Raw genomic sequence first — 14,565 nt, forward strand, 5'->3', positions numbered from 1 at the left:
GCAGCTGAATCCGGTCAGAGTGAGGACAGAGTGACTGCTGGGTCAATAGTAAAGATTTAAATTGCTTGCGCAAGGCCATAACAGCTGATTTCTGTTCTCATGTGGGGCGCAGTGGTTGCTGGTTAAGTATTTTATTTTTACCTGTATTTAAGTTGGGCAGTTTCTAAACCCTAGACACTACACTTGTCGTGTCCCCCCACCCTTTCACCTCCTTCAATCTAAGGGGTAGAGTGAATAACAGGTAAGCTTTTTCTTTTTCTTTATCTAGAGGGGATGGCAGGGAAGGCAGTGCAATGTTCCTCCTACAGAATGTTTGAGGTGAGGGACACCGTCAGTGTCCCTGCTGATTTCACCTGTGAGAAGTGCACCCATCTCCAGCTCCTCAGAAACCGCATTAGGGAACTGGAGCTGGAGCTGGATGAACTTCGGATCATTCGGGAGGCAGAGGTGGTCATAGATAGTAGTTTCGGGGATGTAGTTACTCCGAAGAATCAAGGTAAACGGGTGACGGTGAGACGGGCTGGGAGGAAGCAGTCAGTGCAGGGATCCTCTATGGTCGTTCCCCACAGTAACAAGTATACCGTTTTGGATACTGTAAACCCACAGGGGTAAGCCATGGTGAACGGATCTCCAGCACTGAGTCCGTCCCTGTGGCTCAGAAGGGAAGGAGGGAGAGCAGGAGAGCAATAGTTATTGAGGACTCGATAGCTAGAGAGACAGATAGACGGTTCTGTGGCAGCGAAAGAGACTCACGGATGGTATGTTGCCTTCCAGGTGCCAGGGTCCCTGACGTCTCGGACCTTGTTTTCAGAATCCTTAAAGGGAAGGGGGAGCAGTCACAAATACACATCGGTACCAACAACATAGGTAAGAGAAGGGATGGGGAATGTAGGGAGCTAGGGTGGAAGCTGAGAGCCAGGACAAACCATGTTGTCATCAATGGTTTGTTGCCGGTGCCACGTGCTAGTGAGGTGAGGAACAGGGAGAGAGTGCAGATAAACTCGTGGCTGCAAGGAAGGTGTAGGAGGGAGGGTTTCCGGTACGTGGATAATTGGAGCACATTCTGGGGAAGGTGGGACCTGTACAGACAGGACGGTTTGCACCTGAACCAGAGGGACACCAATATCCTGGGAGGGAAATTTGCTACGGCTCTTCGGGGGGGGGTTTAAACTAATTTGTCAGGGGGCTGGGAAAATGAGCTGTGTTCCAGAAGCCAGTGTCGAGAGTAGTGAGGTACTGAGGAGGGTATCAAGGTCGCAGGAGTGTACCGGCAGGCAGCAAGGTGGGTTGAAGTGTGTCTACTTCAATGTAAGGAGCATCCGGAATAAGGTAGGTGAACTTGGAGCATGGATTGGTACTTGGGACTACGATGTTGTGGCCATTACGGAGACATGGTTAGAACAGGGACAGGAATAGTTGTTGGAAGTTCTGGTGTATAGATGTTTCAGTAAGAGTAGGGAAGGTGGTAAAAGAGGTGGAGGAGTAGCATTGTTAATCAAGGATAGTTTAACGGCTGCAGAAAAGCAGTTTGAAGGGGATCTGCCTACTGAGGTAATATGGGCCGAAGTTAGAAATAGGTAAGGAGCGGTCACATTGCTAGGAGTTTTCTATAGGCCCCCAAATAGTAATAGAGATGTGGAGGAAGAAATTGCAAAACAGATTATGGATAAGTGTGAAGGTCTCAGGGTAGTTGTCATGGGTGACTTTAACTTTCCAAATATTGATTGGAACCTCTATAGGTCGAACAGTTCGGATGGGGCAGTTTTTGTACAGTGTGTACAGGAGTGTTTCCTGACACAATATGTGGATAGGCCGACAAGAGGGGGGGCCGCATTGGATTTGGTACTGGGTAATGAACCGGGCCAAGTGTTAGATTTGTTTGTGGGAGAGCACTTTGGAGATAGTGACCACAGTTTGGTGTCTTTCACTATTGCAATGGAGAGGGATTGGGCCATACGGCAGGGCAAGGTTTATAATTGGGGGAGGAGTTATTATGATGTGATTAGGCAAGAATTAGGGAGCATAAGATGGGAACAGAAACTGTCAGGGAAAGGCACAAATGAAAAGTGGAACTTGTTCAAGGAACAAATACTGCGTGTCCTTGATAGGTATGTCCCTGTCAGGCAGGGAGGAAATGGCCGTGTGAGGGAACCATGGTTCACAAGAGAGGTTGAATGTCTTGTCAAGAGGAAAAAGGAAGAGTATGTAAGGATGAGAAAACAAGATTCAGTAGGGTCGCTTGAGGGTTACAAGGTAGCAAGGAATGAGCTGAAAAAATGGCTTAGGAGAGCTAGGAGGGGGCATGAGAAGTCCTTGGCGGGTCGGATCAAGGAAAACTCCAAGACTTTTTACTCTTATGTGAGAAATAAAAGAATGACCAGGGTGAGGGTAGGGCCGGTCAAGGACAGTAGTGGTAACTTGTGCATGGAGTCAGAAAAAATAGGAGAGGCATTGAATGAATACTTTTCTTCAGTGTTCACAAAGGAGAGGGGCCATGTTTTTGAGGATGAGAGTCTGATTCAGGTGGGTAGGCTGGAGGAAGTAGATGTTCTGAGGAAGGATGTATTAGCAATTTTGAAAAACCTGAGGACCGACAGGTCCCCTGGGCCAGATGTGATATACCCAAGGATTCTTTGGGAGGCAAGGGATGAGATTGCAGAGCCTTTGGCTTTGATCTTTGGGTCCTCGCTGTCCACGGGGATAGTGCCAGAGGATTGGAGAGTGGTGAATGTTTTTCCTCTGTTCAAGAAAGGGAATAGGAATGACCCTGGTAATTATAGGCCAGTCAGTCTTACTTCGGTGGTCGGGAAGATAATGGAAAAGGTCCTGAAGGATAGGATCTATGACCATTTGGAAAGATGCAGCTTAATCCAGGATAGTCAACACGGATTTGTGAAGGGTAGGTCTTGCCTCACAAATTTGATTGAATTCTTTGAGAGGTAACTAAGTGTGTAGATGAAGGTAGAGCAGTTGATGTCGTATACATGGATTTTAGTAAGGCGTTTGATCAGGTTCCCCATGCTCGGTTGGCTCATGAAGAAAGTAAGGAGGTGTGGGATAGAGGGAAATTTGGCCAATTGGATAAGTAACTGGCTATCACATAGAAGACAGAGGGTGATGGTGGATGGAAAATTTTCAGACTGGAGACCAGTTACCAGCGGTGTACCACAGGGATCAGTGCTGGGTTCTTTGCTATTTGTGATTTTTATAAATGACTTGGAGGAGGGGGCTGAAGGGTGGGTCAGTAAATTTGCTGATGACACCAAGATTGGTGGAGTAGTGGATGAGGTGGAGGGCTGTTGTAGGCTGCAAAGAGACATTGATAGGATGCAGAGCTGGGCCGAAAAATGGCAGATGGAGTTTAACCCTGATAAGTGCGAGGTGATACATTTTGGTAGAAAAAATTTGAATGCGGATTACAGGGTCAACGGTAGGGTTCTGAGGAATGTGGAGGAACAGAGAGATCTTGGGGTTCATGTCCACAAATCGCTGAAGGTTGCCACGCAAGTGGATAGAGCCGTGAAGAAGGCTTTTAGTGTGTTAGCGTTTATTAACAGGGGGTGTGAGTTTAAGAGCCGCGGGGTTATGCTGCAACTATACATGACCCTGGTGAGACCACATTTGGAGTATTGTGTGCAGTTCTGGTCACCTCATTATAGGAAGGATGTGGAAGCATTGGAAAGGGTGCAAAGGGGGTTTACCAGGATGCTGCCTGGTTTGCAGGATAGGTCTTATGAGGAAAAGTTGAGGGAGCTAGGGCATTTCTCTTTGGAGCGGAGGAGGATGAGAGGCGACTTAATAGAGGTTTATAAGATAATGAGGGGGATAGATAGAGTGGACGTTCAGAGACTATTTCCTCGGGTGGATGTAGCTGTTACAAGAGGGCAGCACGGTAGCATTGTGGATAGCACAATTGCTTCACAGCTCCAGGGTCCCAGGTTCAATTCCGGCTTGGGTCACTGTCTGTGCGGAGTCTGCACATCCTCCCCGTGTGTGCGTGGGTTTCCTCCGGGTGCTCCAGTTTCCTCCCACAGTCCAAAGATGCGCAGGTTAGGTGGATTGGCCATGATAAATTGCCCTTAGTGTCCAAAATTGCCCTTAGTGTTGGGTGGGGTTTCTGGGTTATGGGGATAGGGTGGTGTGGGCTTGGGTAGGGTGCTCTTTCCAAGAGCCGGTGCAGACTCGATGGGCCGAATGGCCTCCTTCTGCACTGTAAATTCTATGTAAAAAAAAAAATAACTATAAGATTCAGGGTGGGAGATATAGGAGGGATGTCCGAGGTAGGTTCTTTACTCAGAGAGTGGTTAGGGTGTGGAATGGACTGCCTGCTGTGATAGTGGAGTCGGACACTTTAGGAACTTTCAAGCGCTTATTGGATAGGCACATGGTGCACACCAGAATGACAGGGAGTGGGATAGCTTGATCTTGGTTTCGGACAATACTCGGCACAACATCGAGGGCCGTTCTGTTCTGTACTGTTCTATGTTCTATAATACAACAGTGGTGACTACCATATTCACCCCCTGTTAAAAATGAGTCCAGCGGGGGTGGTGGAAAATTATATACAAACAGATTGGTATTAAAATTACAGAGAAGGTTACAAATTTAGACGATTGGGCGCCTTGATCTGTCGTTGAGAGCGCCGCAGTGCTGATGGCGACTCAGGCGTCAGCTCGGTCGTCGGTGACTCCGGGAGCGTGTCGAAATCCTCTTCATCCCCGGGTGGGAGCAAGGGGAGGACGGATTGTCCTGGAGCGGGGGCTGCGGTGGGGTGCGCCGGGGAGGGGAGGGTGGTGCCGGGGCGGGGGGGGACCCAGCTGGTGCCAGATCCCTGAGGGAGACTGTGTCTTGGCGACCGTCGGGGTACGCTTCGTAGGCGTACTGCGGGTTCGTAGGGAGTAGCTGTACCCTCTCAACCAACGGGTCCGCCTTGTGGAGCCGCACGTGCTTGCAAAGGAGAACGGGTCCTGGAGCTGCCAGCCATGTTGGGAGCGAAACCCCGGAGGTGGACTTCCTGGGGAAGGCAAAGAGAAGTTCATGGGGGGGTTCGTTGGTCGCGGTGCACAGGAGCGACCAAATGGAGTGAAGTGCGTCGGGGAGGACCTCCTGCCAGCGGGAGGCCGGGAGATTTCTGGGCCATAGGGCCAGCTGGACAGCCCTCCTGACCTTCCCATTCTCCCGCTCCACCTGCCCGTTTCCCCTGGGGTTGTAGCTGGTCGTCCTGCTCGAGGCAATGCCCCTGTTGAGCAGGTACTGGCGCAGCGCCTCGCTCATAAATGAGGATCCCCGGTCGCTGTGGACGTAGGCGGGGCAACCGAACAGAGCGAAGATGGTGTTAATGGCTTTGATGACGGTGGCAGACGTCATATCGGAGCATGGGACGGCGAAGGGGCATCGGGAATACTCGTCGACCACATTAAGAAAGTACGTGTTGCGGTCGGGTGAGGGGGGGGAGGGGCCCTTTGAAGTCCACGCTGAGGTGTTCAAAGGGGCGGGAGGCCTTCACCAGGCGCACACGATAGGCATGTGGTTTACACTCCGCGCGGACCTGGCAGTCTCTGGTGATAGCCCTGACTTCCTCGATGGAGTAGGGCAGATTGCGGGCCTTAATGAAGTGGTAAAAGCGCGTGACCCCCGGATGACAGAGATCGTCGTGCAGGGTCTGGAGTCGGTCCACTTGTGCGCTGGCACATGTACCTCAGGACAGGGCATCGGGGGGCTCGTTGAGCTTACTGGGGCGATACAAAATCTCGTAATTGTAGGTGGAGAGCTCGATCCTCCACCTCAAAAGTTTATGATTTTTGATCTTATCCCGCGTGTGTTGTTAAACATGAAGGCAACCGACGGTTGGTCAGTGAGGAGAGTGAATCTCCTGACTGCCACGTAATGCCTCCAATGCCGCATAGCTTCAATGATCGCTTGGGCCTCTTTTTCGACGGAGGAGTGCCGAATTTCAGAGGCATGGAGGGTGCGGGAAAAGAATGCCACGGGCCTGCCTGCCTGGTTGAGGTTGGCGGCCAGAGCGACGTCCGATGCTTCGCTCTCGACTTGCAAGGGAAGCGTCTCGTCGATTGCGCGCATCGCGGCCTTGGCGATGTCAGCCTTGATACGGTTGAAGGCCTGGTGAGCCTCAGCCGTCAGTGGGAAAGCGGTGGATTGAATGTGTGGGCGGGCCTTGTCCGCATAGTTTGGGACGCACTGGGCGTAATACGAAAAGAACCCCAGGCATCGTTTGAGGGCCGTGGGGTAGTGGGGGAGGGGGAGTTCCATGACGGGGTGCATGCGATTGGGGTCGGGCCCTAGAACTCTGTTCTGAACCACATAGCCGAAGATGGCTAATCGGTTCGTGCTGAACACCCACTTCTCCTTGTTGTAAGTTAGGTTGAGGAGTTTGGCGGTGTGGAGAAATTTGGAAAGATTAGCGTCATGGTCCTGCTGGTCGTGGCCGCAGATGGTGACGTTGTCCAGGTACGGGAAAGTGGCGTGCAGCCCGTATCAGTCAACCATTCGGTCCATCTCCCGTTGGAAGACTGAGACCCCGTTGGTGACACCGAAGGGAACCCTAAGGAAATGGTAAAGGCGGTTGTGCGGTCGAGACTGGTCGATCGTGACCAAGGCGAGACGCGGCTGGTCGTCGGCGGTTGCACGCGATGACTAGCAGCATTTTAAATCACCTGGCAGAGAGAGAGAGTGTCTTCCAGCTGCTTCCTTCCTGTGTCTTCTCACAGAACTCAGGACAAAAATGGAGCTCTTCACATGACCTGGTTTGTATGTGGGAGAGTGGCTGGTGAAGTAACCTTTTGATAAATGATTCCACTGTAAGTCAAAATCTCATTTTATTTTTCCTTTTTTAAAATTAAAAACCTGTTAATTGCGAACAATCAAAATGAACCAACATAATTTTTAATGTACAATCCATTTATTTTCCATGAAGGCATGGCCCGGACCCCTCCACTTAGAAATGCACAGCCAATTTTATGCCTTTAACATTTGACTTACACCTCAAGTTTTCTAGTAGTTATGGATTGTTTTTCCTCAGTCCAGTTGAAGGGACGCTGTATATGTCTTTCTTTTGAAGCACAATTCCAGTGTAACCACTTTTTCCCCCCCCCCAACTAGGGCCCATATGAGTTGTCAGTTTTTGATGACTGCATCAGGTATGTTGTCAGTTATCTAGTTGGCATGCAAGTGAAGCAATGATTCTGCAGAGAAAAGACCAAGCTGGAAGTTGAGAGCTGACGGTCATAACTGAGTAGACAATTCTGGGAATAGAGAGATTTCTAGAGTTCCCCATGACTACTTTACAGATCAGGAATCTTAGATACAAAACTTTCCAGCAGCAGATTTAATAAGATGTTTTGGAGTCTGTGATAGCTTGGATGATGTGTTTGACAAGCCAAATACATTTGTTCATCCTTTTTGATCTTGCCAAACCAGAGTTCCAAATGCCTGTGCACAAAATAATTTTCGAAACTTTGTGGTACAGAAGTGGTTTGGAGTCGATTATAGCCGATTCAGTTCGAAGACAGTTCTCTTCAATTTAGTTTGTTGACATCACAGCATCACCGTCATGTTAGTGATTGATCCAAGCTGAGGAATCACTGCTGCTGCAGTTTGGGTAATGTTATTCAATGATGAGGCTTTCTTTACTGGGAGAAAATATTGAAACTATAAACTAGAAGTGTTATCTCCTTGTAATGCAACTCTTAAATTAAACCAGAAGATTTGCTGTTCTACTTCATCCTGTGGCCATTCCAAATAGGTTTTTGTGTTCATCAGTTTCCGAAGTTTGCAGAATCTCTGAGGAATGGTCTGCTTTGGAATCGACTCCAGCAGAACAAGTATGGCTGTATCATCGTTTTCATCAAATAGACGGAAATGGGTATAGTCAAGCTCATACTTGCACCATTCACTTTGAACAAAATGTTGAGACAAAACAAACAGGGTTTTCCTGCTTTTCTCAATGGACTCGATAATGTTGTCAATAATCCACTTTCCTGGGATGAAATCACGCTTATGAAGGCAGAGTGTCAGAGGTGGATGAGCACTTTCTAACTCTCTTACCAGGAAGCTTTCCACCCACTCGGAGTCCATCTCACTGTACGAAACAAAGGCATCATAACAAATATCATTATTCCTCACTTTCTTTGGTTTCCTCTTTGCCTTCAGCCATGCCCATGTCATTTGGATATACCAGATCCAATGGTACTTGTAGCACAGCATCCCAATAATGGCTATTGCCAAACAAATGCCAGCACACAATAAGGCTAGAGACAATGTTGTATGACAGTCAAAAAAAGAGCGCTTAGTATTTTGTACCACCATTCCCCTGAGAAACAGAGGTGAATCGCAGATGTAATTCTCTGTTCGGTCCAACAGTTGTACGGTTATAGCGTTATTCATATAAAACAGGAATTCACATGAACAAATGTAATTATTTTTCCCAGCCTCTAAAAATTGAAGCTTCTTAAATATCTTAATTTCTTCACCTGTGAGTGAGGTAAGTTTATTATTGCCAATCTTCAGAATTTCCATCTTTGGTAAGTGGCCATCACCTGGTAACCTTTTAAACTTATTATTGGACACAATTAATTCTTTGAGCAAAGGGAGATTAACATCAAAACTGCGGAGGGCATTGTTACTTAAATCCAATACTTCAACGTTTGGAGGGATGCATTCTTTTATATGTTTTATCTCACAGCTCGAAAGGTTCAGAAATTGTAGATTTTCTGACCATTTGCATGAAGTCATGTCATGAAACCTATTCTGACTCAAATCTAAATGGGTAAGCTTAGAAAGTGTGGATAATTTTGAGCTTGTTATATCCAGGTTTTTCAAATCATTCTTTCTCAAAATAAGATAACGCACAGAAGGCCAAGCACCTGAACACACAGTTTCCTGCATACCACCATCTTTGAGCAAATTGTCAGTTAAATCAAGGAACTCAACATTTTTTAACATTTTGGATACAGTGCAAGGCATCAGGTGCATGGTTAGCTTTGTAAGTTTAGCTATTTTAATGGATACAAGTAAAGAGCTAATACCTGAAAGATCATAAAATAAATAAAACTTTTTAATGGATATGTTACTTAATGTTAATGAATGTAAAAAGTTGCTTCTTATGGATTTTTCAACTTTCCAGTTTCCAGTTCCTGAAAGCTCACAATCTACCACGACCAGTTCAGATAATTTTGTATTTACCATCGAATTCATAAAACTAAGCACGATACTATCAGTAAAAGAATTATTTCTGAAGGTAAATTTCCTCACTGCTGAATTGTTCACTGTGGGAAATATTGGGTTGTCCATTTTGTCAGGAAATGCTAAGTCTCTCAGCTCTATGTGGGTGGTGGATCCTAACAAATCAGCAAGAATCTGCTGAGCTTGGTCTGGTTTATTCTGAAATATGTTGTGCAAACTCAAGGCAGCATGACTTATATTTCTGAATGAACTGAAACTTCCATTCTGATACACAAGTAATTTCTCTGCCGTTACAATGAACTCCTCCAACTGCGTAACTCCTACAAAGTCATCTTCCTTTAGACAAGATAGATAAGGGTTGCCAAATTCTAACCATCTGAGTTGTGTCAAATTTGAGAAAATTCTCCCTGGCCCCAAATCTGTGTAATTATTCCCTGAAATGTTGAGAGATAGTAATTTGGAAAGATATTTAAACCAATTGGGTGACAGTTGAGTCAGAAGATTATTTGACAAGTCAAGATACTCCAGTTCTGTGCTGTGCTGGAATGCCTGGTCAGCAATAGACCGGATTTGATTTGATTGCAATACGAGTCTTTTCAGTTTCACATATCTTATGAAATCAGCGTCGTTAATTTGTGAAATCCTGTTGTGAGACAGATCAAACCCACGCACATTTTCCGATACATGTGGAATATTCTCTATCTTCAACGAAGAGCAGTTGCAGAAGTTGTCAGAGTTGCATTTTTGACAGGCATCATATAGGGGAGAGTTCCTTTCTAAGAAAACTGTTGGTATAAAAATACATACAACAAGAAGGATCCACAGAGATGGAGCTCTCATTGTTCTTCTTCAGAGGTGCCTGAAATTTAAAAAAATTAAAACTTGAAATGCTGATCCAGCTACTCAGAACTGCAGAATTAGCAATGATAAGCTACAAATACTTTCAGTGGTCTGACAAATCAAAATATGCCACTTACTGAAAAACTTCAATTTTAAACTGTGTTCATATTGTTTTTCTAAATTAACACATTGTAATTGAAACCATGGCTTCCACCATGTCTTCTCAGGGTGGCTACATCCTGACCAGCCTCCCCCTCTAGTGCTGCCTGCTGCTGGCATTATGATATCTATTGACTGTTCTGACAAGAGCCATACTTTGTTACACCTCTCCTCTTGCCCCTAAAGTTGCATGAATATTGGCATTTTGAGACCAATAGGCATTCCAGCAATTGAACTTTGTGATGAAGGTGGACAATGTAATGGGAATACACATATCCATGGATTTCACACATTGAACTGTTGAGCAGTGAGAATTTTGACCCTTCCATTGTCCGCAACTAGAACTCCACCCAGGAAGGCAGGCCCTTCATCTCCTCCTCCATGTTTCCCCTCACCCCTCTCCACATAACTTTCCGCCACCCCACCGACTCACCTTTGCCACCCCCGAGCCTCCATGCAAGCTGCCATTCTCTTGCTCTCCTCCCATGTCCCACAGAATTCAGGAAAAAAATCCAGGTTTAAGTGACCCATGAATCAGGTGCCAGCAGATTCTTGTGCGCCACTTGCTTTATCTTGAAGTCAGGATGTCAATCGAAAACGTTTCGCACTAATGAGTATATATGGCATGCAAATATGTTGCACGTGAGAGCCCACCACAGACCAACATGAGCTCAACATGCTCCAAACACATTGCTGTCTTAATCTTGGCATTTAAACCCACGTCGGGGAATCAATATTTTGGGCTCCCTCCTAATTCAGTCAGACTGCAAACTGAATTTCCCGGTTTTGAGGGCTCACTCTCCGCCCCCCTCCCCTGTGATTTGTAAGATTGCAGTTCCACACCTTCCTGAGCAACAAGGCAAAATGGTGCTCACTGTGGTCCCTGTAATTCCATCGATCCTTTTGGACATTAAGGGAAACTTTGACATGACCAATCCACCTAACCTGCACATCTTTGGACTGTGGGAGGAAACCGGAGCATCCAGAGGAAACTGTGAGGTGCTGTGAGACAGCAGTGCTAACCACGGAGTTACTCAGTAAAGAACAGAGTCTGTGGCGTTTCACAGTAACTTCATTGAAGCCTACTTGTGACAATAAGCGACTATTATTATATGTGTTTTTTTTAGTATCGGGGACAGCCCCTGCTGTGGAAGCAGTAAACTGGTGGCAGTGAATCAGGCACCTGTTGTAGGTTATCTGTTTTAGTAACAATTCCCCTTCTGTCTCCACAACTTGAAGGATCAAGCTGAGGGACTGCAGAAATCATTAGAACTGGGCACTAAGAGTTCAACAGACTGGGCAGGGTTTAACTAAATGGGAACTAAGTCCCATCGCAAAGACGTTTAGCTGTGAGTTCCCCGGCCCTCGCAGCGCCGAGAAACACATGGCTATAAAACCCGCCTTGCATTTGATAAGGGGCCAAAGTAAGGGAGGCATGGCCGAGTCCACACATAGCCCCATTTTCTACACTGAAGATCTCCGCTCGCCGGTGTGGTAATATGCCTGTGAATAGTATTGTATATATAAAAGGACACATTTAGCAGGCATATCATGTTAATTGAAGTACAGTTAAATCTGTATATACATATGCCACATGAATTAAACGATAATACAAATCATGTTTCTGTGTAGAAATGTTAACATCTCCGGAAGGGGGAATGTGGGGATATGCCTGTGAATAGTATAATACGTAGTTAGCAATGTGACCTCCAGCCAGCTGGTGATGTCAGACATCGCTCACATGATGTGGGACACTCGCCAGTTGGTAGTAAGGCGTGCAACAGGATGGTCGCACAGAGGGCGTTCCAGGAGAGTTCATGGCAGTCAAATAGTAGCCTAGTCTGTATAGTATTCTGTTTGTTATCTTTCTACGTGTTCATCAATAAATCATCATTCTCGTTAAGTCACCAAATGTTCTGTGTGCATCATTGCAACGGCAAGACCACAGAACACAACATGGTACCAGGAGTTTTAAACATTTAATAGTAACAGCAGAAAAGACAGCAGCAAACCGGCTGAAGAATGAAAAACAGAAGATTCTTCCGCCGACCTGGTGAACTACGCCCATTGACGACTCAACGCAATAAACGGTGAAGTTTGAGATGGAAGGTTTAAAGGCACCAGTCTCAAGTCTCGGGTAATGTAGCCAAAACTGGCGTCTTTCGAAATAGCAGTTTAAGCTCTTGTGTTTCAGCCCTTGGCCTGCAGGCACATCCTGACAAGAGGCGCATTGAATTGCTCTTCATGGTTGCAGGTCCAGAAGCAATCAAAATCTACGATACCTTTGTTTTGATGGCAAAGAGGAAAGCAAGAGATATGATGAGGTGATAAAGTACTTTAATTGGCTTGCTCTCCCCAAAAAAATGAAACATTTGAAAAACACATTTTTCGTACGTGTATCCAGAACCAGGCAAATCTTTTGTCAGCTTTGTAACCGACTTGAGGCTGAAGGCCCAGTCCTTCAATTTCAATAATCTAAAATAATCGATGATCGGCGAGCAACTAGTATTTGGCACATCGAATGATATGCTCCTTGAGAGATAGCTGGGGAAGAAGACTGTAATTGTAAAACGCGATTAAGATTTGTCATGTGAGTGAGTTGGTGCACAGCAGATCAGTACACTCAGTTTGAAACATTTTGGCGCCAACATGGAAGACGACGTTTTTTATTAACACAGTTCAATAAAAAAGGTAGTCTCGGTGCAAGCAGCTATTTTAAGTGGCCGACCGGAGCTACCATCTTAATCCAGAAATGTGGCAACCAACACGGCCAGGTCCAGCATGTGGAAAAGTGTGCTCCAGGTGTCCGTACAAATCATTTTGCGAAACAATGTTTTTTGCCTCCTGCATTGGGCCAAAGAGGGTCAATCAATGTAATTGATGAGATGCCCCTTGAAGAATTATTTTTTGTTGATCTAATTTCAACCAAGGACACGATGAGTCCGAATGTAAACGAGGAAGAAATCTTAATGACCAGTTGGAATAACAGTGATGGTCCAGCTGATGCCGTCGAAACCAGTGACGCTGAACCACACACTGATAAAATGCAAGCTCGACACGGGGGCGAGGGCAAACCTCCTCAGTCGGTGCAATTTGCACCGCTGCGCGTTTCACCGAAAGTTGTCAATCAACCAAGACTGCTGATAGACTAGAATGGGAATGAGAGTGAGAAGCTGGGGAATGTGAACTCGAAGCATGGGTACACAACAGAAGTCACATCGTACCATTTTCCATTGTGGACACAAAATGTGAGTCCATCCTAGGGGCGGATGCGTGTGAGGTCCTGAACCTAGTCGAGTGGCTGTACATCCCAGTCAGCGAGGCGACTGAAGATTACTGCGAGTCGCAGCTCGATACAGTAACGCAATTATCCAATGAGATATGAGCGATAGTGAAAGTGGAGGAAGATCAACCAGAGACAGGTGGGGGATCCAAAGGAAAATGCAGAGTTCTGGTTAGCGGTCTTCAAAAATGAGGATATGCTCAGTGACATGGTGAGCCCATCCTGCAGCATCTACAAGATGTGGCTGTTAATTTCTCAGATCCGGGACAGCCAGTCAGTTTCAGTGTGGAGTTCAAGTTTGAATTGAATGAGTACTTCACAAGTGAGGTGCTTGCAAAGACATACCAGATGGAATCGTGGCCTGATGGGTCAGGCTTCTTCGTTTTTACAATCACAGGGTGCACAGGCTGCCCCATCGACTGGAAGAAAGGAGAAAATGTCACACTGAGAACTATGTAAAGGAAGCAGTCGCACAAGGGTTGGCCTACTCATTACGAAAACTGCACTGGATTACTCTTTTTTTCAACTTCTTCACTCCTGAGGTTCCAGAGCATGGATTGTTCGATGGGAGCTCTGCAGCAAGACTCGCTGCTGATTTGAAAATAGGTCAATTCCTGCATGAACACACAATTCCACGGGCAGTGTTATACTTCACAGAAGACGATGATGATGAGTAGGATGATATTGACTCCGATGATGAGGACTACGATGATATTTATGAAGATGATGATTATGATGATATTGACTCTGATATTTACGAAGACCATGAATACGATGAAGAAGTAGAGGCTCGAAGGGTGAGCAGATGAGGATATCTATGAAAGGCTGGTAAGATTGTTTGGTGAGAATGATGAGTTGATCGCAAGGGTCGCCCAGCCTGCGCAGGACACCGAGAAGTGACGCAACAGCAAAAAGCATCGCCTAAAGTAATTAAAGAAGCTGGTGAAGCAGAAGCTGATGGCACAGGCATGGCCAGCAAGGATACCGGTTTTCAGGACGCATCGCTCCAAAAGGCTAAGGCAGAAAAGACTGGCACGGAAACCAGTCTTCCAGAAAGCTGACAAGAGCCCAGACGACCAGCG

The 14,565-nt window shown here is 46.3% G+C and overlaps 1 protein-coding gene across 1 annotated transcript in view; it reads right to left on the reverse strand.

Moving 5' to 3' along the window:
- Nucleotides 1-6,850: 6,850 nt before the first annotated feature.
- Nucleotides 6,851-14,565, reverse strand: part of LOC140408598 (toll-like receptor 2 type-2) — a 31,797-nt gene continuing 24,082 nt past the window's right edge. The window contains exon 2 of the mRNA XM_072496014.1: nt 6,851-10,060. Coding sequence (XP_072352115.1) covers nt 7,669-10,041 — 2,373 coding nt within the window. The 5' untranslated portion in view covers nt 10,042-10,060 and the 3' untranslated portion in view covers nt 6,851-7,668. The remainder of the gene's footprint in view (nt 10,061-14,565) is intronic.

The sequence above is a fragment of the Scyliorhinus torazame genome, chromosome 3, assembly GCF_047496885.1.
Source record: "Scyliorhinus torazame isolate Kashiwa2021f chromosome 3, sScyTor2.1, whole genome shotgun sequence".
NCBI lineage: Eukaryota > Metazoa > Chordata > Chondrichthyes > Carcharhiniformes > Scyliorhinidae > Scyliorhinus > Scyliorhinus torazame.